At 47.3% G+C, this 25,837-nt stretch overlaps 1 protein-coding gene across 9 annotated transcripts in view; it reads right to left on the bottom strand.

Annotated features, from left to right (window-relative positions):
• Positions 1 to 993: 993 nt before the first annotated feature.
• Positions 994 to 25,837, bottom strand: part of SAMD4A (sterile alpha motif domain containing 4A) — a 224,610-nt gene continuing 199,766 nt past the window's right edge. For 6 of the 9 annotated variants that reach the window (XM_054449791.2, XM_054449794.2, XM_063651606.1 and 3 more), the window contains 6 exons: positions 24,030 to 24,148; positions 19,102 to 19,303; positions 17,726 to 17,852; positions 9,835 to 9,942; positions 9,662 to 9,745; positions 994 to 5,370 (listed from right to left, as the gene is read on the bottom strand). In XM_054449791.2, coding sequence (XP_054305766.1) covers positions 5,342 to 5,370; positions 9,662 to 9,745; positions 9,835 to 9,942; positions 17,726 to 17,852; positions 19,102 to 19,303; positions 24,030 to 24,148 — 669 coding nt within the window. In that variant the 3' untranslated portion in view covers positions 994 to 5,341. The remainder of the gene's footprint in view (positions 5,371 to 9,661; positions 9,746 to 9,834; positions 9,943 to 17,725; positions 17,853 to 19,101; positions 19,304 to 24,029; positions 24,149 to 25,837) is intronic. The other 3 variants (XM_054449792.2, XM_054449795.2, XM_063651607.1) reach the window with 1 other exon arrangement.

Raw genomic sequence — 25,837 nt, 5'->3', positions numbered from 1 at the left:
AGGCTATGGTGGCAGGAACCTCTCTATCATATGTTTTCTTTTGTTTTCACCTTTTATTAGAGGTTTAATTATATAAACTTTGAATATCATAAGCCAAAAAACAAACCCAAGGCTCAGAGACATCAAGTAACTTGTCTAAGATCACACAGCTAGAGAATGCTTGAGCCAGAATTCAAAACCAGGTGCATCTCTCCACTCATATGCTTAACTGACACACTATTTAGAATATATATCACACAGGAATTAGAAATATTAGAATGAGATTCAAGCCATGGATAGGTAAGCTCCAAAGAGACTGCTGTTTCTTGATGCCATGATTAAGGCATGAAATATTTCAAAGACAATGAGGGGAACAAGCTATAAACAACAATGTCTGCAAAGTTAGAGTTTGTATTTAGAAATATGCCCCTAAGTCTGGTGACACATTTATTGGCTATTTTGGGCACAGATCAAACTGCATAAATTTCTAAAACCCTCCATATTTTTGTTAAAAAGCAGCTCATAGCTGAAGATGTGGCAGGTGCGGAATGGCCAGGTGGGAATAGTTAACAGAGATCCCATTCTGGTTTTTCCTTGAGGGGGTATTTGACTCAGTTCTTCTTTTCTTCTCCTTGTCTTTTTTTTTTTTTTTTTTTTTTTGGAGACAGAATTTCCCTGTTGCCCAGGCTGGAGTACAGTGGTGCGCTCTTGGCTCACTGCAACCTCTGCCTTCTGGGTTCAAGTGATTCTCCTGCCTCAGCCTCCCAAGTAGCTGGGATTACAGGCATGCACCACCATGTCTGGCTAATTTTTTTATTTTTTTATTTTTTTATTTTTAGTAGAGACAGGGTTTCACCATGTTGGCCAAGCTGGTCTCGAACTCTAGACCTCAAGTGACCAACCTGCTTTGGCCTCCCAAAATGTTGGGATTACAGGTATAAGCCACCGCACCAGGCCTCAGTTCTTATTTTCTATTCAATCATGTATGTTGAAAAAAAGAAAAAGACACACCAGTGTTACAAAACCTTGTATTAATCATTTCCCTTCACTTTCAATATAACGTTGATATGAAATATAGCCATGATTCTTAGTTACATGGGAGGAAATGAATAATAAATACATTGTAGCAAGTTTAAACCACAAGGGTGTTTCACTGGTAACAACATTTGAAAACTGTACACTTGCAAAGAACAGCATCTTCAAACATTAGTATATCTGTATATCAGTAAAGCTTTTACATGTAACAAACATGCTCTTTCCATATATGACAAATTTAAAAAATATGCATTGCTTGGCAACATGAACTAGGCAAAAATATTTCTTTGTTCACTAACTTTATACAGGAAAACAGGACGAAAGGCATGCATGTACAATACAGATGCCTGCACAGGGCATGCAACAAAAGAAAGCTTTTTAAAAGTCAGCTTACATTAGGCATAAATACATGAGGATTATATATTAATAAGGGAGGAAGTTTTCTGTTCGACATTATTAACATTCCTGTTTTCTTCCTATTCCTCCCAGAGGAATACACATTCACCTTTAAGTAAAGATAAAGGAATTACAAAAAAATAAAACTCACTTTGCAAACATCTCTGATGACTTGTAAAAAAAAAAGAAAAATCAACATTAGTGTTATCACAGCTCCATGTGCAAATTATCCTTCTGCAGGTTCTTCCTGTAACAGGCACGCCCGAGCGCCTTGGTCAGGCTGCTTTCCCAGGCCCAAGCTGGAGCTGACTGCTACAGACATCTCCAGGGGACCAATGAGACCAGGCCTGCTTTTCCTCCGCTTGCCCACCTTCTGGTTGCATGCTTTTGCATTCAGCCCAGCTCAGCCCCCCAGCCCAGGCTCCTGGGGAATACACATCTACAACCTTGCACCGGCAGTAGCTACAAGAGGTGCAGAAGAACAAAAGACCCGGAGAAGGCTCCCATCCCGTAAAAGGCAGCCAAGGACACCTCAAAAGAAACCCTTGTTTCCCTCAGTGTCTCTTCAAACGAATGGGAGACGGGGGCCCAGCTGTAGCTCCAATCCTGAGTACCAAAAAGGAACCCTCAATACACAGGATTTGAGAGCTTGGTGCAAAGAGCCGCCCGGACAGGCAGACCCAGCCACGTCTATTTTGCTTGCTGGCTCTCGTTTAAAAAATGAAAACTCAAAAGCATGTGAAAAAACAACATATCAGCAGCAATGTTTCATGTCTTGTACACAGTTCATGTGTTTCTTCCTACTGTTTCTGGTAAGAAGCCACTATGAATAAAAAGCACCAATAAAACATCATACATGATAACAATATTGTAGAACACCACTGTCCCTAGGACAATGTAGAGATGCCAAGTACACACTGCTTAAATCAGAACAAGGGGGAGAAACGTAGTGAAATAGATTTTACTCTGAGATTTTAAAATTGTTACTATTTTCTTCATATAAAACAGTTGCATTTGGTGGGGGTCAATGGGCAAATACAAAAAAAGGCACTGCTGCTTTTATTACTAAATATCTGACTTCACAGCCTTATGCATGCAACTGTTTGATTCTTTTATAAATAAAATTCTTTTGCTTTAGGATTTTTAAATTGAGCTGTATACCTGTAATCAACACAGGACTCAAAACAAGGTGGGGACAGGGTCTTAAAATTTATCAAACACTCAACTTAAAAAAAAAAAATTAAAACAGTAATAGCAAAACACAACTAAGTAGATAAATCTATACACTGTCAATGAAAAATAAGCTTTTCTTCTTTAAAAAAAGAATTATGTTGTTATTAATAACAGACTTTATCATGGTTACCAGCCATAGCAAGTTAATAAGTAACATATCCAAAATAATATCTCTAATAATCAGATAACCATTGTTTCTATATTCAGTGAAGGAATAAATAGAAATTCAGATTTGCAAATACTTTAAGGTCTTCTTCCTTTTAAAGGATTCATGCGAATGTGATTGTGTTCACAATCTGTTTTCTGAATAACATGAGTCTTTATGGATATATGTGTTTTTGCAGCAGATCCGAATGCTTTCCTTTCTCAGCAAGATGTGTAATACCATGGTTTTTTCTCCTCTTTATTCACTTTCTCAGTATCCTACAAACCCACATTCGCAAACCCTCTGGTCTTACATTTGGCCTTCAACCTTTGACCTATTCTTCCTGCCTTACATGTGATCATCCATCCCAACACATTCCCCAAGTAACACTAAGCTTGTTTAGAAAAGGGATGTGGGGGATGAATGTTAATGGCACTTGGTTAAAAATAATCAACTAAAAAATGCCATCTCTTTCTGCACATGGATTTGCATCTTTAGAACCTAGTCACCCAAGGAGAGGTCTGAACCTTTTTTTTTTAATTTTATGAATGAAATTGTGGATTCAAGCCTTCTCTGCTCACGAAAGGCTTTCTATGGTTACGTTGTTCTCACCTTCTTAGACTCAAAAGGACTACAAAAACCTGGTGGCGGCATCCAAGGCTGGGTTGGGTGTATGTTTTTGATCTTGAAAGTAAAAGAAAATTGTTCAGATTTCATTAAGGCCTTTTAGGTCTGTATGTAGTTCATTAGCTTTAAAAAAAAAAAAAAAAAAAGGGCAGTGATTTCCATAGTCTGATCTTCTAAATTTCAACTCTGACTTCACACACACACAAAAGGCACCCGACTCATCCATGTAACAAACAGGCCTTGTACCATCTCCCTGATCTTGACTCTGGCTGAGCATTCATACCTTCATTTACACAACCTGATTTTCCACACAACTCCTCTTTGATTTCCTCTAATACCCTCCACTGCGTCAAATTCTGAAATGTAGCCTTTCTTGCCCTTCATAAACAGAGCTATTACTTTGTGGTAGGTACCACAGTTTCTCAATCTCCCACCAAGTAACGAGTGTCTTTTTCCTCCCCTCTGCGTGGGAGGGGAGGAAATCAACCAACACAGCAAATCCCTAATTCACACTGTGCGGATAGCGCTGTCATTTCCATCGTGAAATCAACCTTTCCTACATCTTTCATCGCCCACTGGAGATGGCGGGGCTGTGCCATGTGGGCCAAACATCTCCCTGCATGCACTCTCTGGACTTGCTGACTGACCCTCTGTACACTGTTGCTGGGCCTTTCTCCCCTCCTCTCCCTCAGCAGTGACGGGAGAAGTAGATGCAGCCTCCAGGCTCGAGTTCCTACAAGCAACCCTAACGTAAAGGTTTTGAGCTCATTTTCTGGGTATCAAACCTCTCACAAGGGGAAAAAGTCCTCGCCTTTTCTCCTCCAGTGGAACTTGTACCCACCTGTGTGTGTGTGGAGCAAGGCTGGGAGTGACAGGATAATGCCCCATGGGTGGGGCGGAAAGGGAGGGAGGCCTCTCCGTGACAAGCAAATCCAGCACAGAAAGAGGCTGCAGGATTCTTTGAGAATCTCTGGGTGCCCTGCGAGCAAACCCATAACTGATCACATGATGTCCTCATCCTTGTGCGCTCACCCAATGCTGTGCTCATTCCGGCCACGTCCATGTCCTTCAAGTCCGCCCACACGCTCCTCCCGCCTAACGGTGAAAGACGGACAGCTCAGGCCTACGTGACTGCATCCATCTTCCCAAGAAGCAGAGCTCAGCAGCCGTTTTAAAAAGACAACTCTGCTGCTCTTATAAAAATAGAGGGAAAAAATGAATCCATAACAACAACAGATCCTTTACAAAAACCATAGTATGAAGAGAGGTTCTATCCAAGCTCTTTACACATTATGTACCCTTTAAAGTTATTATGTAAACAATACACAAATCAAAGTTTAGCTGAAGTTTTGTTGCAGGGAATTTCTTCCTTTCCCCCGTTGCCATGGGCCCTCTCCTATGGCTGTTTCCAGCAGGGGCCTCAGGGACATCCAATCAGGATTGGATTGGATATAAAAGGCAAGCCACTATCTTGCTTTGGGTGCACGTGCCTGCGATATCCTTCTGTGGCCTGCCTGTGAAGCCAGGCCTTCCGAGAAGCCTCCCCAGGGCCAGGGCTTCTGCCGTCCTCTTGTGTGTCTCCTATCTCTTTCATGGTAGTACTCTTTCCCCTGCCCCTTTCCATCCAGAGAGCTACCTGCATTCCCTCCACCCCCCTCCCAGTCTCATAATTCCCTAGAGACCCCTCCCCACCCCACACACCAAACCATCCCATGACAGAAACAAATGACAAAATAACCAACCCCAGGTCTACTGATATGTTTACGAGGATGAGCTACGCTCTCACAAAATCAAAACGGGAGAGGGACCAGAGGAAAAAAAGGCTGCAAAGTATCTTGGAGGATTCTGTGCAACCCTGAATATGGCTGACACTGGACCCGCAGCAGTCGATTTCACGGCCAGCGCGGTCACTCTCATCTTCGGCTTCTAGATGGTGGAGGTCCGGTCAACCCCATCTGGGAGAGAAAGCAGCAAACAATGGGCACAGGTGAGCAAAACAATCCTGTTCGTGCCCACCTATGCCAACGCCATGCATGGTGGGCCTCCCAGCCTCTGAGGGCAGAGAAGGGCTCCTATGTTCATGTGTTCACGCATTTATATACCTACCCACACGATATCTGGGGAATAGCTATTTTTGCCAGGAGCCATATTGAACCTGAGAACCAAGATGAAAATATCTAATCTTCACCTCCCAAGTACTTATATTTGAGGGTAGACACAGACATGTAGACAGACAATAATGCTATATGTGATCATTGCTATAATGGAGTATGTACCAAGAGAGCAGGAACATGGAGGAAGGAATGATGGTTGGCCTGAGAAGTCAAGGACAGTTTCAGAGAGACACAAAGTGACTTTTGTAGCTGGTGCTGGCAGGAAGAGGAGGAGGAGGGTGGGGATGGCGTGTGGTGCACACATAGGCGGGATGATAGGTCATCTGGTGGTGGAGCTGACGGTGCGTTGGAGGTTTAGGATGAAGGATGGGGAATGGAGTAGAGGAGATGGGTTGGAAGAACCAGGCAGGGGATGCAACAGACACGCAAGTGGACCTGTCTAGCTCACATCCCTTTCTTTGGCAGCCTCTCCTTCTTACCCCACGTCCCTGATGAGACACTGGGGACAAGGTGGCTGTGACCCTGTCCACAGCTGAGCAGACCAGAGGGATGGACACATCTGATGCAAACAAATCCAGATTCTCTGTCTCGAGAATCTGATCAAAGGCAGAGATGTCTGAGGTAGGTATTGTGAGCACTTAGAACTGAACAGTCTTGTGGAGGTGGGAGAGTGTTGAGGCCACCCAGAATCTGCCACATCTACATTTTGGAGAAGTGGATAACCCAGGCTACAGAGAAGGCAGGGGATATGCCCATCAGAGGTGTGAGGCCTGCCCGGCCCCTTTTTGGCTGTCTGCTTACACATGGGTTCTAGAACGGTCCCCAGGAGCAGACCATAGGGTCTTGCATACCATGAACCAGAGCTTAGAGGTAGGTAGTTGGGGAATTATAAGCAGTAGATTAATGAGATTTAATTTTAGAATGGTTTCTCTGGCAGCTGCATCAGATAACCTGAGGAAGGATAAGGCTGGTGGCAGGTGGACCAGTTAAGAGGCCCCTATAACAGTCTGTGCCAGAACTGACAAGGGTTTTTTCCAGTGAGCAGAGAGAGGCATGGATTAGCCATCACAGGTGGTAGGAATAACTGCGTTCAGTGACCACTAAATGTGGGTGAGACAGGGCTGTGGGGCGCCTCCCTGGCTTTGCTGATGTCCCAGTCCAGGCCCCAATATTACAGAACTGGTCCACCAGACGCAGCATCTCTATTTGCTTGGCAGAACTCGGGTGTGAGAAGGGAGCGGCAGTGTGTTCCAGGGAAAGCTGGAGGACCCAAGTGACAGAGAGGCATGCTGAGGCCACCACAGGGGGTTCCTGGCTTCCTTGTGGGTGGAGCCAGGCTGGCAACTCTGCCAGTGGGGCCTTGGAGGAGAAGCACTTCTTCAGTTGAAACTTTTGAGATAACTGTAGGTTCACATGCTGTTGTAAGAAATAGTCCAAACAGACCCAGTGCACTTGTATGTAAGTTCTGTATGATTTTAGGGGAGATTTTAAAGAAAGGAAGCAATGGTCCCTGAGTGTGTCAGTGGTGTCAGATCACCAATCCTAGAGGCCAACAGATGTGAGCCTCTCTTCCTCCATCCCTGAGTCGCAAGCATAGGAACCTCTTTTACTGTGCTTTCCTCTCCCTGCCCGTTCCTCTTCCCATAAAAGGACTTAATTCATTAGCATACTGTCTCCAGCAAGGCCATCTTTCCTGGCACCTGGAAGGGGTTGGCCAGCAGAGAAGCTCTGTCATATTGGGAGGGCACACTGCCACTGTGCCCAACTAGGCCACCCTGAACTTAATTTGCATTCTCTGCTCAGGAAACTGCTTACGAGGCTTCCCACCAGAGGGGATTATTGGGAAAAAACACAGCAATAAAAAGGCTTAGGAGATTAACAAGATGAAAACATTAGCAAAAAACCCATCGGTTCAGAGAGGTTTTCTGTAAAAATAGAACAGACTGAAAAAAATGAAGTCTTTTCAATGAAAACCTTCCTTTAATAAAGAGCATTTGGTATTCTTGCTGCTAATGATGATAATGTTAGTACTTAGCAGTTTGATATGAGCCTCCAAAATGCCAGTTGTCTGAGATGTATCAAGCCCTGGGGGAAAAGGTCAGTTCTCCTTTTTCTTCGGTCAAAAGCAGTGAAAGACTGAGTCAGTCCCCCACCCAGCTGGCCACTGTTGAGCAGGGGAGCACAGGGGCTTCCCTCCCCGTGTCAGAGCTCTGGCAGGTGTCAGCTCAGGGGACTCACTCACCAGCTGCCATCCTAACTCTGGCCCCAGGGAGACTGTCATTACTACTTTTAATTGAGATATTTGCATATCATAAATTTCACCCTTCGAAAGTATACAATTCAGTGGTTTTTAGTATATTTGCAAAGCTGTGCAACCCTCACCACTATCTAATTCCAGAATATTTTCATCCTCCTCCCTTCAGCCCCTGGCAACCACTCATCTACTTTCTGTCCCAGTAGATTAGTCTGTCCTGGACATTTCACATAAATGGAATCATACGCTCTGTGGTCCTTTGTGCCTGGCTTGTTTCACTCAGCATAATGTCAAGATTCATCCACTGCATCGCATAGGTTGGTACTTCTTTGCTTTTTAAAGTCTGAATGCTCTTTCACTGTTTGGATACACCACATTTTGTTGAGCCATATTCATCCTTTGGTGGACATTTGAGTTGTCTCCCATTTCTCATTAGGGGGCTGCTGACCCAGTCTCCTCTATGAGGTAAAGATAAGCTGGCAGCACCTCCTGCCAGAGGTACCAGGGATGGCCCAGTGATGTTCCTGAGATCTGAATGGCCAAGGCAGAGAGCAGTGGCTCACAAATGAGGCTCTTTATAGAGCTCTGGGGGAAGTCACAGAAGGGGCTGTGTCTTCCCACCATCTGTTTGGTGAAGCTCTGTGATGCCCTTGGAAGGCCTTCAGCTCGCCCTGATGCTAAGGTCAGGTGGGTGTGGTCCCGGCGCACCACTCTGTTCCATGCAGAGCATTGATCTATTTCATATTTGGTTTCAGGATAAGATTGTGTTTGCAGAGACTAAAAATCTAACAACCTTAGGTCTGGAGGACAAGGCTCTCTGAAGCGGCAGAGGATGGCAGTCTTTTCCGCACCACTGCCAGGTGGTGCACGTCTTGGCTCTAGGTGTGCAGACAGACCTTCTTGGGGTGGGTAAGTGTGTCTAGACTGGATAGGGCTATTGCTTCTCGGCCTTTTGGCTAAGAGCAAGTGTAGACTGGATAGGGCTATTGGAAAGGCTCATGGGAGGCCTCTCTGTGTCTCTGTGGCACAGAGCCTCCCAGGAAGCTGGCAGGAAATGGCAGACATCTCTTCTCTCCTCTGCCTGCCAAGCATCGTAAATATCCAGGCACAGAGAAAGGTGCCCGCTTAGTACCAGGAGGGAGCTGAAGGCCTCCCAGGGCTGCTGTGACCAAGCATGGCTTCCAGCCAAACACACGGGGGAGCACAGATGCTTCTGTGAGCTGCTTGTGGGGCCACAGCCCTGCACAGCACAGCCCCCATTCCGGGCTTGGGCAGTGGATGTGCAAGCGCCTCTAACTCAACCTGTCCCTGTCACACAGGAAAGGACACCTCAGCCTGCTTTGGGCTCCAGGTGTCAAGAAAGTTGTTTGCAACCGGGAGATACACAAACAAGCTGGGTTTTCTGTTTTTCAAAAATTCTATTTCTGAGGCAAGCTGGGCTATGCTTGGACCAGGCTGGGGGATCTAGTGCAGAGAAGGGAAGCATCCAGTGTTGTGCGGGATATTCCCACTAAAAGCCATGTCTCATGTTCCTGACTCCTCCAGGCCTGGCACTTGTATGGGACAACTGCTGTGGTGTGATTCCCATGTGCGCTGGGAGGTGGAGCTTCTGGGGACAGAAGGACAGCTTTGATCTCCAGGTCCCTGACTCACCTCCCAGAAAAGGAAGAGGAACAGGGCACTGGCCAGGTGGCATGGTGCTGCTGGAAAATGGTCCAATAGTACCCTAAGGCCACTCTTTCTCCCTGTCCCCTGCCTACCCCTCCTTGTCCTCCCCCCATTCTCCTGAGCTCCTGCCACGGTATAGACAGCAGATGGCCAGTCCTCCCAGGCACATGGTAACAGGGACATGGGGACATGCAGGAAGAACACACTCACCTCCCAGGGCGTGTTCGGTCATACTGAGGCACAACGACTCCAGCCTGTTGTTGATGTCAGGTTCAGTCACGGGAAGCTGGAATTCTGCAGGGGATAAAGGGTTATGTTGGTGACAAGGAGGAGATAAGCAGGGTGCCACCTGGTTCCACCTGCAGGAGAAAGGTTTGGTGTACCTCCCTGGGAGGACTTGGGGACTGTCAGCGCTGGCATGGAAGGGGCTCCACTCAGGCTCAACCAACCTCTAAGGTCTGTTAAACACAGTCCACCATGAACTTGGGAACCTGGAACAAAACGGAGACTAAAAATAGCTGGTCATGTCACAGTCTGTGCCTCCTCTGCTCAGAACCCTCCAGCGGCCTCCCATCAAAGTAACAGCCAAACTCCTGCCCTGGCCCGCAAGGCCCCGCACGATCCAAGCCCTTGTTATTTCTGTGCCCTCATGCAGCTCTCTCCTTCCTCTGCTCCGCCCCAGGCCCCCTCCTACCTCAGGGCCTTTGCACCGCTGTTCCCTAGAGTGGTTTCCATGGCTCTCCCTGCCTTCACATTTCTGGCTCTATCGTCTCCTTAGAAAGGACTTTGTTCCTCGTATGAGCCATGCCCCCACACTATCCCTTTCTCCTGCTTTATTTTTCTTCATAGCCTTCGCCCACAGCTGTCATATTTGATATTTGTATTCACTTTCTACTGTCCCCCTCCCCTGACCCCACTGAGCGCTCACCTCATTGGAGCAGAACTTGGCTCTGCCCCCTCTGCCTAGAGCAGGGCCTGGCATGCATCTAGAGTGGGAGAGGAAAGCCAGGGCCCAGCACACACCTCTTAGTGTGAGACCATGAGGGGGGCTTTAGGTGTGTGGGCTCCTTAATCTGCCCAGCAAGCCCAAGTGGGGTTCAGAGAGGCGAAGTCACACATCAAAGTTAGCCAACTAACACAAAGCTGGGACAAGACCCTCTCTGACTTCAGAGCCGGGGCTCTGCCACCTGCCACAGCAACTGCAGGTGACTGTCAACACACTCAGCCTCAAGGGCCTCTAGAACCAAGGGCTGAGACACCTACTCTGCAGGCAGTAGGGGCTGGACTCCCACTGCCCGACAGTGCTGTGCACATTCTCACCACAATCTCCCCTCTACCACCTGGAACCCCTCTATCTCCCCAGATTCCAGTGTCGCCTCTCGTGAGCAGGAGGCAGCCTCTGGGAGCCACCTCCTCTCACCTGCTGGAGCCCTCACTGTCAGCACCTCCGCAGGCCTCATCCGGTGGCGACTTTAAATGTCCTCAACTACCTGGAAGTGCCTTGTGGACAGTGATGATGCTTCCCTATCTCTCTGAATCTCCCACAGCATCCAGCCCTGGCCTTCTGCCTCATACGTGTCTACTGAGCAAAGAAAAAGAGAAAGAAGTACACGAAGTAGAAGGAAACTCTGACAGCTAAGAGTTGTGTAATCCTTTTTTTTTTTTTTTTTTTTTTTAAAGTTTTGTGACACTGGTTTGAAAAGAATTGCAAAATCCTAAGGGGAGAGGCAGAAAAAAAGTCCCAGAGGGGGTGTCCACAGCGGAGTGTGTTCCAGGTGACCGAGAAGTCTCCGTGTTGCCACCACCTTCCTCTGTGAGCCTGGGAACCTGTTCCATGCTGAGGGCCTTAGCTCTTCTACTTGTCAAGTGGGCAAAGCATCCCAGGGTCCCCCTGCAGGCCATTTGCCTGCTCCTTCATGTCTCCACCAAGGGAGCACACGGGGCCAGAGAGAGAAGAAAGAGAAGTGAAACGAAGTTGGTGGCTTGGCGGGATAGGAAGCTGAAACCAATGGTTAAACCAAAGTTTTGTTTTCCTTGATTCGCTATACATTAAGATAATCTCTGCAATGTGTGTTTCCCATTGTCAGCTAATTCAGAGGCAGATGTTGCTTCCGTTATTTAAAAATCTCAGAAGGCCGGCAAAAAGGAACGCTATGGAAAGCACCAGAGAGCTGACCATGTTCTTCCTGACCGATGTTCCGGCATCGATGGGTTTGGAAGACAACCGTGCCAATTCGTGAGCAGACGGAGGCCGACTGAGCTTCCGGGGAAGTGGGGTGCCACAGAGAGTGGCAGGAGTCTCCACCACCCCCACCCACTAGTTGCTGTTAGAGGAGGGTCGGGGCAATTAGACAATTCCGGGGGGAAGAGATTTTAGTATTTTCATCCATTCATGTGAAAATCATATGCATGCAAAAATTAGCAGTCTTCAGGGTGTGAAATCTATAAAATAGAAACACAATTTTATATATAGCGAGTTAGCAAATATGAAAAAAAACAAACCTCAGCAATTATAGCCATCCATATGCTCATTGTAAGATTTAGTTTACTCTCCAGCGCTCCCCTTTAAACAAACACTGTGGAGAGCTTTGGATAAATAAAGATGCTCGACATTTGGAGAGAAGTGTTTCAGCTGCAGGATTTCTTGCCAACACGCAGCAAAGTGCCATTTTCCAAGCCTGGGACTGCGCGTTCCAAAAAGGGGGCTGAGAAACGCAGGGCTCTCCGCTCCAGAATCCCCAAACCTTCGTGGCTGCTCTTTTAGGTGGGAAGTGGGGGTGTTCGTTTCTTCTCCCCAGCTCTTTGCTTCCATGCGCTGGGGAGCCGTGACCCCCACCCACTCTGAGTGGCTCTGAAAAATTCTAAGTCTTGGGAGAAGCCCATATGTTCACACCGCAGAGTTTCCTAATAGTGTGACTTTTTAATTGTGTATTTGATAAAAACAGATCCATGCATCTCGCCACACGTATAAGACAGAAAGACCAGTTGGGTGGAAAACAGCTTCCATCTCAGGCTAGGAACCCTCAGCTGTATGGGGCTGGGTGCCCCAGAGGGGCATTCGGGCAGTTCTTGCCCCATAGACCAACGTAGACCACCAGGCCAACCCTTGCTGTGGCTCCTGCTTACCCTGAGGGCCCGTCTCATTTATCCCACGCCCCTGTCCCTAATGTTCACAGACCAGGCAGATGGAGATGTGAGTCCTCAGGAAGGCAAAAGGAAAGACCCCTCTTTAACTGAGCCTCCTCTGCTCTTTCCCAAAGGAGGCATGTTTCTTCAGCTCGGAGGGCATCTCTGAGGACCAGTATTCCAGTATTCAGTAAGGATCCCTAGTTTTGGAATCCCCAAGGTCTAGGCCGACTTGAGACATTAATTGTATCTTTTCAGAAGTCCCACATGTATGGAGTAGTCCTGTGCTCAGGCCCAGGGTCAAGAAGATTCCGGAAGAGAATGCTACCCATCCCTAATGAGGTGCTGCTGCAGCATCCACCTGAGGAGCCCACAGGGCTTGTCCTCAGCAGTAACCGTCCATCCCTGCTGGGTCTCACATGTGTGGCTCCCACAGTGCAATTCTGCAGTGCTCTTTCTCCAAGGCACTGAGGGTAAGGAGCCAATTTCTTTAGGACTTTAGAATAAGAAACAGGCTGGGGCATTCCAGGAAAAATCTATAGAATCCCATTTTGCCAATGACAGCTGAGGCAACTCTGTTGGATAACTAGAAAGGTGTGGAGTCTGGTTCACTGAGGAGCAGGGTTGCTAGGAGGAGAAAAAGCAGGGAAGACAAAAAGGGACAGAGCAGTGGGACCTGGTCCGCTGTGATGAGATGAGTAAAGAAGAAAGGAAGACAAGAGAACTAAGAAGAAAGGGGGAGGATGGTAACAAAAGGGAAAGAAATGGCACAGGCAGGGAAACAGAGGGGTGGGGCAGCAGGCAAGCTGAGGATGGCAGAGACAGCTGTGGAGGGTGGCAGGAGTAATGAATAGCATCCCTGAGTTGAGCATGGGAATGCACCTTTTCTCTGGTGGCCTCCTAACATTCCTAAGCCTGCAGAAGGTCACTGCCTGTGGAGGTCCTCTGGGACCAATGCTTTCACAAAAAGTGATGGGTACAACATGGTATAAGATGATATTGTACCATCTTGCCCCAGGTTGATGCTCAGAGGCAGGAGGCTGTGGGCCCAGCTGGGTTCTTGGCTATGACAGAATTGATTTATTTATCAATCTCCCTACCCGTTGTCTGCCAGTCCTGAACAGGGATGTCTGCCTTGATTTATTAGAAGACATGGAGGAAATATTTATCCAGTACTGTACTTGGGTCCCTGTTCTGGTTTCTGCCTCTGCATGGCAGCTCCTTCCACTCCCTACTGGACCCAGTGCACCAATAACTCTCTCTCTATTCTTTCTAAAGGCAGTTCTCCGCAAGGAAATGAAAAATAACAGCCTGGAGCACTGTGCTCCCAGATATATGCAGCATGCTTATGGCAGAAGAATCCCAACTGTGAGCTGGTACTTAGAGGAGGTTTGCTGTGGTGAACAGGTAAGTCACACCATGAAATGCTGCCATGCGAGGCACCACTGGACCCAGCTCACACCCAGCTGGTTCACTACCAAGGGTAGTTTGCATGTGGCTTTGGGCAAGGGAAGAATGAGATTTCCAGAAGGCTGTGCAGCCACCCTTCTGAAGGTTTTCCTTTGAAGCCTGCTATGGGGTTCCCTGCCGTTTTCTGTTAGGCCCTCCAGGGGGTAAAGAACCTCCATGATCTCCTACTGTTGAGCCAGGGCCACTCCAAGATCCTCTCTGACTGGATCCCAAGGACAACTAAGCCTGGGTCAGTAGAAATTAGTTGCTTCCAAAATAAAGGATCCCTCTCCAAGCAATTTCCAAACCAGTTATCTAGTTGAGAAAACACCCTGCCTCCATGAGGAACGTGACCATTCACACAGGCACCACACTTGTTTTCTGGTGAGCGTATTACACCTCGTAGTGTTTCTTACTCATCACCGGCAATAGCCACCTGAAGGGTCTCCTGGCTGGTCCTAGGAAACAGCTAAAACTTGTCCATGTGAAGGTGGAGGTTGCAGTGAGCTGAGATCACGCCACCGTACTACAACCTGGGTGACAGAGTGAGACTCCGTTTTGGAAAAAAAAATATATATATAAAGCTTGTCCATGTGGGAATAACATGAAACACCACTCCTGAGGGGCCTCCAAGTGCCCGTGAATTGTGTAGAACCAGGAACGAGGGATGTGTCCTGTAAACCCGAGCAAGGTGACTGATGAATTGATCCGCAACTTGGTGGGTTCTAGCCCTCTGTCTTCTCCGTATGAGACGTTTAAAGTCTCCCATCAGTAGTTATTTTAGGTTTACAGAATCAAAGCATCCTTCAAATGCATTGTAGTCTTCAAGATTTGCCCAGTTTACAGTGGATTCTCTGAAGACATCTAACAGCCAGGAGGAAAACACTGTGTTGTATGATAACAGTTTTCCGAATATTTACTTTTGGGTTAGTTACACATCTCGATTTCATTTTGTGTTCACTATTACTCCTGTTCATGTACAGATGAAAGCCGCTTTCTGACTTCCTGATTTTTGCTGTCCTGACATGATATTTGTAGTCTAGTTTTAACGCCTGGCCACAAGCCCCAGGAAGTCTCCATAGCGAACCAGATTGCACTGCTTCGTGTGGAAAGGCCCATCTGCAGAAGAGGCTCTGAATCCAGGATGAGCAGAAGAGGCTCTGAATCCAGGATGAGGACACTGACTCTAGGATGAGCCTTCGTCTGGACCTGCTTGGAGGTCAGAGGTGTTGTCCCTGGGTAGGAGGCTGCCTCCTTGGGAGGAAGGAAAAGTCACTACAGTGACCTGTGGCCTTGACAATGATTGGCAAGGGCTGAGGAACCGCAACCCTGTGCCCTTAAGCAGGGGCCTTCTGCAGCCTCTTTCCCCTTCAGTGAGGGATCCTGGGTCCTGGCCAGGCCCTGCCCTATCGTGCCCTTTATGCGTGTCCTGGAAGAGCCACCCAGCATGGTGCTGAGCGTGCTGGGCAGGACTTAGGAGTGGCTCCTGTCCAGCGCTCAATGGTTTATTTGCAATCAGGAAATTTAGAGCGGGCTTTTTCCTGTGCTTTGGCTGTTATTAAAAATGCTGTGTGAGGATCTTTAAGGCCTTGCTGGAAGTGGGTTTGTAATACTTGAGAGATTAAAAAAAAACACTCAAAGGGTTCCAGAGTTTTAAGTTCAGTATGCGAAGCATATATTTAGAGACTTGCAGGTAACTACAAACTGCTAAAAGGGGTTGTGCCTGTGGGCTAGGAAGGGGAGGGGAGAGAGACAGTCACTTTTGCTCACAGCACTTCTGTATTATTTGATTCTTTAACCACAGGAACAAGAGGCTTCGCATGAAGAGTGAAAATGATATTAGGTTCATAGTTGCCCTGAGCACAAGCCAGTCACTTGGCATTGCTGTGAGATAGTGGAGGGGAAACAAAGGTATAGATGGAAGATTCTATCAACAAACCCGAAGCGCTCCGGGACAACCCAGCTCTTAGAAAGGGGACTGTCTGGACCTAGTCTTCCCAGTTAAGATGGAGAAAGCTCAGGGAAGATTCAGTATGAACAAAGACGAAGGCTGAGAACTTGCAAAAGAGTGGCAGGAAGGGAAAAAATCAAGAAGGCCTTGAGAAGGTATAAAGAATTGAAGACAGTGGTCACTCTGCTGGTAAGACTCAGGCCAGGGTGAAAGACTCATTCAAGGTGACAGATCTCCCTGTGCGCAGGATCTCTTCAAATCTTGTCCGGATTCTCTTTTATTGGGAATGGATTATACATAATTCTGCGTGAAAACAGAGGATGGGATGAAAGGACCCCGGGATAAAGCCTTCACAACCCCCAAATTTTATCATCTTTCTTCCCAGGAAGAAAAACAGCTACACATATAGAAATATGTGTAGTTATATTTTTATATTTTGGTGCAGAGATATAGAGAAAAGGAGCTTTAAAACAGAAGTGCGCAAATAAGTTTTGGAAGTCAAGAAGCAATGTGAGCAGGCCTCTGCACTGGGTAGCTGTTGCTCCCCTCCCTGACATGCCGTTCCCAGCGGTGTGTCCTCTCCTTCAGCGTCCTCCTCCTCCCTGGCCTCCCAATTCCAGCCTACCCCACCCTCCATCCTGCACCCTCCTGCCTGACTTCTACTCGGAATCCCCCATGTGGAGGAATCCCCCCAGGGAGAGTGGCCAGAGTCCAAGCTCCTCAGCTTTGGATTCAAAGTCCCCCACCATGGGCCACAACATTTACAGCTCCCTGGGTCCACTTTCTGCTACCTCAGCCAGACCCTTTGGCCCAGCCACAGCTTTCGGGCCATGCTGTGGTATTCTGGACCTTTGCGGTCTTGCTCCTGGGTTCCTTCTGCCTGTAACTCTGCCTTCCCTCTCTCCACCCTCTGCTGTGCCCTGAAGCTCAGCTCCAACTCCAAGAAGCTTCCTTGCCTATTCCAGGCCACAGTGACACTTCTCTTCCTTAAACCCCTACAGATAGGACTTACTGGACAGAGCGTTTCTACTGTCCAGGGCATTTTCCTACAGGTACAACACATCTCTGGTTTGCCTGCCTTGGGGCAGTGGGGGTAGAGGGGGGGTCCATCTAGATAGGTGCAGCGTAATTGCCTGTGTGGCTTGTTATTACTCTTGGCGTCTACAAAGTCTACAAGATCACTGCCTGCATAGAGAAAGGGTTCAGGTATTCATTAGCTGTGCATAATTCCAACCACTCTGTTTTAGGAAGCATAGTGAAAGCTGAAATTGATTTGAAGTGTGCTAAGTTGCTCTTTAACCAAGTAAAGGAAAGATGGCTGGTACAACAGTCATCACTTTGCAAGAAAAGCCCAAACCAGGAGGAAGGTCTCAGCATCAACAGTTTTCTCTTTCTGTCTCACTCTCACTTTCTCTTTCCACACACACACACACTACACATGGAGCCCTCCCACCTCCCCACCACCAAAGCCTTCTTGTGCTATCTCTGGTTTAATCAATCTAGAAATAAGACTAGTATCAAAAATATCCCCATCAGATTGCAACCAACTCTGGGGCTCCACATGCTGGCTCTCAGCCAAGCCGCCGCTATTCATGCTGGCAAGGCACAGTTTAAAAAAGGAAAGGCTTCTATAAGCTCCAAAGAATGCACGGTGACAGTCGAGGCTAAGCACTTTCCGGCTGGGTTTGCTAGGGCATCTATTTTGGCTTCCCCTCTGTGTCAAGGGGACATGAAGCGCTGGGCCCTACCTGGCTGCTGGAACATCAGCATGTTCTGTGGGGAAGTGTGCACGGGCAGCGAGCGGGTCCTCTGGACTGAGCTGTGGGTGCGGCTTGGCATGCTATTGCTGCCTCCGGGGTTGGCAAACCACAGGTTCTGGTGAGAAAAGCAAAAGGGGAACTTGTTAGTTCAGCCCCACTGGGGTGGAGAGCAGAGCCGCCAGCAAGAATTTGGGAGGCAAAGATCCCAGGAGAACTCTAACTTCTAGAAAAGGGGCTTGCAGGCCAGCGCTAGCATCTGCATATTTATAGAGAGAGGGTTTAGATTCCATTCACCGTAATTTCTCTTCACCTCCTCAGTGCTGGCCTTGCTATAAGCCTCAGCTTCATCTGGACACCTCTCTCCCTATCTGCAAAACTCTTTTTATCCCATTTGTTGCTTTTGCTTTTTCCCTGCCACTTTTCTAGGAAATGGGGGAGTTCTATCAATGTATGCAATGAAGAGCACAAACTATTTCAGGGCTCTGATTTTTTTTTGTTTTTAGATTCTTACAATGTACTCCAAAGCGAGGGGGAGAGAAAAGAACCTCTCAGCTGGCAATGAGCTGGCACAACTCAGCTTGTGTGTCCCAGCAGTGACGTCTTCTTGAACTGATCTGGGGGCTGGGGACAATGGTCAGAAGATGGGGCTTTCTGGTACCCTGAGGAGTGAATCCTGCCCATCTTGTCTGAAGCCCTTCTCCTGTTTTTAAGCTGATCTGTCATCCCTTAATTTCTCCTGAGACCCCAGAACCTCAGACCTACTTGTGTCCCTCCGATCCTAATCCCCACCCACAGAGCTTCGAGAAGCTCTGGGCACACAGGCAGAAGGCACTGGGCAGGGGTGGGGCCTAGGGCTAGAGGAGTATGAGCGATAGGCCAGAGAAGTCAGCTCAAAATTGCACAGCAAGAACCTCTGGGCAGGCTGAGAATGTGTTAACTCTCCCCCTGGCACACTCTCTCAGACTTTGTCCTGTGGATGCTCCACCAGAGCTGGGACTGAGATAAGGGAGCTTTTTGCCACGGATAAAAAGGGAAAGAAACTTCTCTAAATGCCAGGCTCTCCTGGAACCCAGATTTGGGTGGTAGAAGGTCAAGCATGGGGCAAAGAAGAAATAGGTCTTGCATTTCTTTCTAAAGGTCCTCTTGTGCAGGGTCCCCAAGGTTAAAGTGGTCCTCTGGGCATCCTAAGCATTGTCTCCTAGAGAACAACGCAAACAATGCCGTTACCTCTGAGGAATGGTGGCAACTGCCCCCAGCATAGTCCCCCTTGGCCTCTTTCCCCACCCTGGGGTCACCTGGGGGGACATCTGCAGCCTCAGGCCTTGAGCTTGGCCATCCTCCTCCTTCCTTGGGGCAGAACAAACCTGTCTTCCTTGTTTCATGATGGTGGGGGCAGCTGTGGTGTTGCGCTGGTTGGAGCTGACAAATCCACTGGTGCCCAAGAGGCCCAGGCGGGCGGAAGGGACGTTCCGAGAGGGGATCTGGTACTGGCGCGGGTTCCGTCTGCCCATGCCGCCGCCCACAGAGCCAGCCGTTGGGAGGGAGTTGGACTGCCCAAAGCCTCGACTGCGAGAGCCAAGAGAGAAGAAAGAGAATATCAGTCATTATTCAGCCCTTTTGAAGCCACAGGCTTCCCAAGGGATGTCGCCTTGGAGGTCTCCTCACATTTTTTTTTTTTCTTTTTTTTTTTGGAGACAGGGTCTCACTCTGTCACCCAGGCTGGAGTGCAGCAGTGAGATCTTGGCTCACTGCAGTCTTGACCTCCTGGGCTCAGGTGATCCTCCTATCTCAGTCTCTGGAGTAGCTGGGACTACAGGCATGTGCCACCATGCCCAGCTAACTTAAACTTTTTTTTTTTTTTTTTTTTTTGTAGAGATGGAGTCTCACTATGTTGCCCAGGCTGGTCCCAACTTTTCAGGCTCAAGCGATCTTCCTAACTCAGCCTCTTGAGTAGTTGGGACTACAGATTTTTATATTTTTGGTGGAGACAGGGTCTACCATGTTGCCCAGGCTGGTCTGGAACTCCTGAGCTCAAGTGATCCTCCTGCCTCGGCCTCCCAAAGTGCTGGGATTATAGGCGTGAGCCACTGCACCCCACCTCTGCTCACATTTTGACAGTTATGAGGCCTACAGGGAGCTGTGTGCCAGCAAATAACTATAATTAAAACAGTAGCTAACATCTGAGAAGCTATATCACATGCAACTTCCTGGGACTCCAACATTATTTTTCGATCCTTGCAACAACCCTATGAAGTAGGTGCTCTCTCCTTTCTAGCTGGAGAAGTAAAACAGTACATAATCCTTGTGCACAGGTCACACAGCCAGCAGGGGGCAGCGCTGGCACAGCAGGTTCACCAGCACTCTACTGCCTTGCGCCTCCCCATCGCATCTTCTCCAACCCATGTTGCTGCAGATGAGGACACAGGTCTTGAACACTCACATGCTTTCGAGAGGCCACATAACAAGAAAACAGCAGAGTCAGGGTCAGAACTGGTCTGACTCCTGTCCCAGTGCTCCCTTCTTTAATCCTATGTTTGTTTCTGCTCAGCCTGTCTGTGTGGCGGACTTGGAGAACCTGTGAGGCCCACCAGGATGTAAGCTCCATGTCCGTCCTCATCCATTCTGCATGTCCGGTGCCTGAATCAGTTTCTGCACAGTGAATTCAGTTGAATGAATGAACCAATGAGTCTCTGCCATCATGATGCATCCTCAAATGGGAGAGCTGATGCCACCCGTGGGGCGAGGGACATAAGGTAGGAGATGATGTTTGCAAGTGTTCTGGACCTAGGACACAGACTGCCTTCACTTCACAGGCCCTCCCTGCAGAGTCGGCTGCATAAGGGCCAGGGCAGGTCCATGCTTCTCCTGGGTCCGCGCAGGGAGGCTGCCAGAGGCCCTAGCATCACATGCAGATGCCAGTGCTCCTGTTGGGTTGGGTGACCTCAGCACTGAAGAATGCATCCTCTCCGACACGCCTCAGGTCCGGGAGGTTACACAGCAGCCGGCAGGGTTTCAGGAACCAGCACATTCTTTCCAAGAAGAGTCAGCTTTAGTCATTCACGGATGTTGAAGTCGAAATGCTTTACCTCCAGTGGCCACAAGATGGAAGAGATCTGCTTTTCCAGCGACACAGGGGAGGTTAGTACCAAGCCTGTGGGGAGACTCCGGGAAGCAGGGCTGACGTAGTTTAACCAGTTGAGGGTGATAGGGGCCTGCAGAACAGTCATTTCCTGAGAAACAGAGCTGTGCCTGTATGTAGCGGGAGGGGCATCTGAGCCAGCAGTGCAGATCTCAGAAAATGTTTCTCTTCTCCCCAGAATTCCTAAATTTCCTAGGGGGAGAAGTGGCAGGAAGGAGAATTCTGGGCTTGTACCTTTCTACTTCCAGGCTTTGGTGGCCAAGGAAAGAGTTCTAGATTCTGGTCAGGAGCTCATCTAAATGTGGTGAGGAGGGCACTCACAGGTTCTTGGTATCTTTATCTTGGCCTTTCTTCATTTTTTTCTCCCATTTTCCCTTTTAAAAATTTCGTTTTTATTTTTATGAAGGCTTAAGATTTTTTGGTTTGAAAGAAGAACTCAGGGCCAGGAGAGGTAGAATAAATTTCACATGACGAGAAACCTCCTTTGGAGGAAGGACAATTTGACTACGTGAGGTAGAGACAAGGGCCGAGTGTTTTTTTTGTTTGTTTGTTTGTTTTTAATGACGAAAACTAGTCCTTTGAGTTCTGAAGTCGGAATTTTGGCCACCTGGTAGATGATTCAGTATTCTGCTATGATTTTTCCTTATTTAGTATGGACAGCGTTTTCTCACTTTCCTTTTTGGTTGGATTTTTAAAAAGTTATTTCATATGCAAAATACAGAGTCAGTGAGTGATGCTAAAATGATTTGTGCTTCCAGGAAGGCAAGACTGAATTCTTAAGCAACATAATGTGGGAAGAGGACTCTGTTATGGGATACTTAGTCACTGGAGAAAGGAGGGATCCAGCGACTTTTAGGACTCAGCTGTATAGGGGAGGGGAGTAAAGCGTGAGAGTAGGACGTGATGAGAGGAGAGTTCGGCTAGGCCATCTTTCTCCTGATGGGACCCTTCGAGGGTTATTACAAAGCCAGCTTTGCAGAGGGTTGCCACTGCTGGCAACCAGAGTGAACGCTTGGGTTACTTAAGATTGCTAGGCTTAATGAAATCATCAATGCTTTCTGGGGAGAGAACAAAGTGACAAAAGCAAGTTTTCCTTTCTCATTCTCTTGCCTTACCTTTCTAAATCTGATTTCATTACACTGAAATGTTGAAATGCTTGAAAAGTCTTTGATAAAGTAACATTAATAAGAACCAATTAATTTGGGATTTGTGATAATTCAAGCAGGGGCTGGGTTGCAGTTACCTTTGTATTATTGGAGAAACAGGTCTTCAAAGCAAATTAATAGCACAAAAAGATCCCAGAGGAAATACTTATGAGTATAAAACATTTTCCAGCATTTTAGTAACATCCAATTGAACATCCACAAGCGATTCATTCTTATCTAATCAATAAAAGAGGTCCGTTAGGACTCCAACCTGGCAAACCCTGGGTTAGCCCAATCCAAGTGTTACTAATACCCTGGAGAGGTCAAGGTTCATGCCCCCTGCTCCACCTCCAGAAGGCTCTCGGATGTGGACCAATGACAACACAGGGCTGACAGAGGCCAGGGTGGGACTTTTGGAGGAGCAGCAAAGAGCTTAAAAGCCCCATCTTCATCTCTAACCTCCGAATGCCTTGTTCCTCTTGGAACTTGTCTCCCAAGGGCCTGGTGTTGCAAGAGGAGTCTGGAACCTTTTCTCTTCACCTGGGAAAAGTATTGCTGCTCTTAGAGAAAAGCCACTTGGGATGGGAGTAGGCCCCAGGGCAGGAGGCCAAGGAAGCAGACCTTGCCTTTCATCTGGGCCATCGGGAATCCTCAGGGCAAAGAGGTAATCTAGTCCAACCCACGAGGGTTGGCAACGCCGGAGGGCTTGGGGCCAGGGAACTGGTCCTGAAGAGTGTCGCTTTACCTGAACCATCTTTTCTGCTCATCAGCCTGAGACCATGAGAGTTGCCTGGCTTCCATAGGGTTAGAAGGATGGAGCTGGAGCTGGTGCCAGCCTGCCTGGTTCAAATCCCTGATGCTGCTGCCTACGAACTTGTCTGTAAACTGGGGTTAACAACAGCAGCTCTACCTCACATGGTTGTCATGAGGATTAAATGTGTTAATATTCTTAAAGTGCTTGGATGCCACTTGGCATATGTAAGTGCTAAATAAATGTTTGTTTAATAAATAAGTGTTATATATGCTGGAATGTGATCACACTTCAATTTTAAAATTAATCTTTCATGAAGTCTTTTCACAAACTTCAACTGGCCTTATCTCCCTTAAATACAAAATAGTGATGTTTTAAGGCACACTTATGCAAATAAATGCCCAAAATTTTAACACCACGGGCAGAGAGCTTCTATACGTGCACCGAGAAATGAAATGAATTCAGAACCTTTCAGGTGCAAGTGAAGAAATTATCTGCTCATGTTTTAAAAGTGTAAAATAGAATGTTAATTTTTCAGGATGTTTACATTCTCATTCCCTTATGTCCCAACAATTCCCTATCATTGTTTAAGGCTTAACCCTTCCTCTACCCTTAATTTCTCCCACAAATTGTCACTGCAGTTCACCTTTAATATGTAATTGGATTCCTCAATTTAAAACTATATTAAGGTAATGGGTTCTAAAGTACAACCAGGCTTATTTTTAACTGCGTGCAAGAAGCTGAAGTACTATGAAAAAATCAAGAATTGTACTGCTCCACTATGAGACTGCAGACCAAAATAGACTAGCACTGGGCTCATCACCCTGCCACCAACTATAATTAGCTTGTCTACAGCACGAAGGGGGAAAAAAATCACACTACCACTTAAGGTGCTGATAGAACAACCCATTTTTATCCTTTCAGATCCCCCTTTTGTGGGTAAGCCATCCTGTGTTTTGCCTGCATTTGTTAAATCATACCCACTCTCCCCTCTGATACCCATCCGGACTATTACCATCATTTTGACAATGCAAACTGTGTTACAAAAGCTCACATTCAGCTCTTCGCCTGGGAATGCTCACTCTCACAGCCTTTTCCCAGCCCCACCTGTTTAAGCAATGCAATTTGGAACACGCCACAGGGCATCTTCGTGAACAAGGAATGGTGCCCTGCCATATTCCCGCCCCAGGAACCAAGGCAGGCAACAAGGTGCCAGGGGAACCACTATGCATTACAAAGAATGAAATCCCAACATACTTTCTTTGCTGTCGATATCCTGATATGTCTAGAAGGGTTTTCCGAGGGAAAGACCGAAAGAGCTTCTGCACCTGCTGTTTCCATGACAACAATCTTTTTTTCTGTGTCTCTGTAAATGCCTGCAAAAACAAACAGGACTTTTAAATGGGTGACGCAGCCTGGCATTAGAGGGAGAAACATGCAATTAATAGGGGAAAACATTGGAGTCTCTGCAGTTGCCTTTTCTTCACCTGTTTCTAACCTGGTCCAAACGTAGTCAGTTTAATTTGGGAGCTGCCCTATTTTGAAAATTTAAGTCATCTGACTTTGGAGGTGCTTGATAAGGTACATGCATCGAACTGCTGACAACCCTTATTTTTGGTTACATTTCTGGCACATCCATACCCACATTCCCCCTCCCTCCTGACTCCACTCCGGACTCTATTTATTAACCAAGAATGAATTGCAAAATTGATTGCTAAATACTCTGGCTTTTGCAGGCCCCCTGCATTTTCATAATCAATGAAAATTCTCAACCACTCCAAAAATCAATCTTCTTGATGGTGTGTGGTCACCCTAGAGTGGTCTGCAGGGTGTCAGAGAATGGACTATATTCTCTGTGTTTCAGGGCTCTGCTGAGAAATCTCCAGTTAATGGGTCTCTTGCCTTACAAAAATTCCAGTGTGCCAGTCCTGACTTAAACCTTCTCTAAAGTTTAGGAAAATATGTAGGTCTGATGCCTTCAGAACTCTTTTCTAGTAAAACTGGTGTGTGTGTTTTGCCTACTGCCTTGTAACAAACTCTTATCTACGTTATATTGCCTTTTGCGTTTAGCCTTTGTGCTTGCCATAGACTAGGAAAGGACTTTACGTGGGTGAGGAGTCTCCAAGGCAGGAACTCTCAGATTCATGATATATTAGAATCACCCAAGGAGACAGTCAAAATTCAGATACCTGAGCTCCCTTCCACATGCCCAGAGCCTGATTTAGTAGATCTGAAGGGGATGTCTAGAGAGTTTGTGTTTGTAGCAAGTGCCCTGGTAATTCTGCTGCAGGTAGAGCATGAAAATGGGGTCTTCTAGATGGTGAGGATCCCACGTCACATATGAATCCCCTGCCAAGTGACTAGAACTGTAACTTAGAACACGTGCTGTGGGAAATCCATGTGATCTGATTGATTCACAGTAACAAGGATGGAGAGAAGATTCCGAAGTAGTTTTGTCAATAGGGCATGAATTCCTTTAAGTAGTCATAAAATATTACTCAGTAACAGACTAAACGACTGGTTCCCATAAAGGAAACAGATTCCTTAAATGGAGAAAAAAAAATGACAGCTTAATTGTCTCCCAATGATGCTTAATCTTTAAGGACCTAAATACCAGGAGAGCTCTGTGGACAAAAGCAGGAGGATGTTAATCATGTGGCAGAAACGTCATTGAGGACTTACAAACCCCTTCTTCCCGGGTGACCTTAGCCAGATGCCATTAAGAATATGCATCAAGGCGGGCTAGGGGGCGAGGGCGTGGCTCTCCTCCACAGTCCCTCTCATTGGTTGGTGATGCTCCCTGCATGTGCAGCTACACACGAGTACCTCGGAAACTGGGCAAAAGGCAAGCGTTTCTGCTGGACTAACAGTGAGGGGATCATTTCTGCTTTTGACTGGCTTATTCAGCCACATGTTGTGTGAGGACACATGTGGGCATGCTGGTCAGGGTGACCTGGGGAGGAGAGTTGTGGGTCAGAGGAAGGCTCAGGATGCAGATGGGCAGGGCTCGAATCCCTGCACGCCCCCTCTACCCAAGACTCAGTGCCTCCTAGAAACTGAGGATA

The sequence above is a fragment of the Pongo pygmaeus genome, chromosome 15 (genome assembly GCF_028885625.2).
Source record: "Pongo pygmaeus isolate AG05252 chromosome 15, NHGRI_mPonPyg2-v2.0_pri, whole genome shotgun sequence".
Lineage (NCBI taxonomy): Eukaryota > Metazoa > Chordata > Mammalia > Primates > Hominidae > Pongo > Pongo pygmaeus.
The sequence above is the reverse complement of the archived record's forward strand: the minus strand, read 5'-3'. Positions and strand labels throughout refer to the sequence as shown.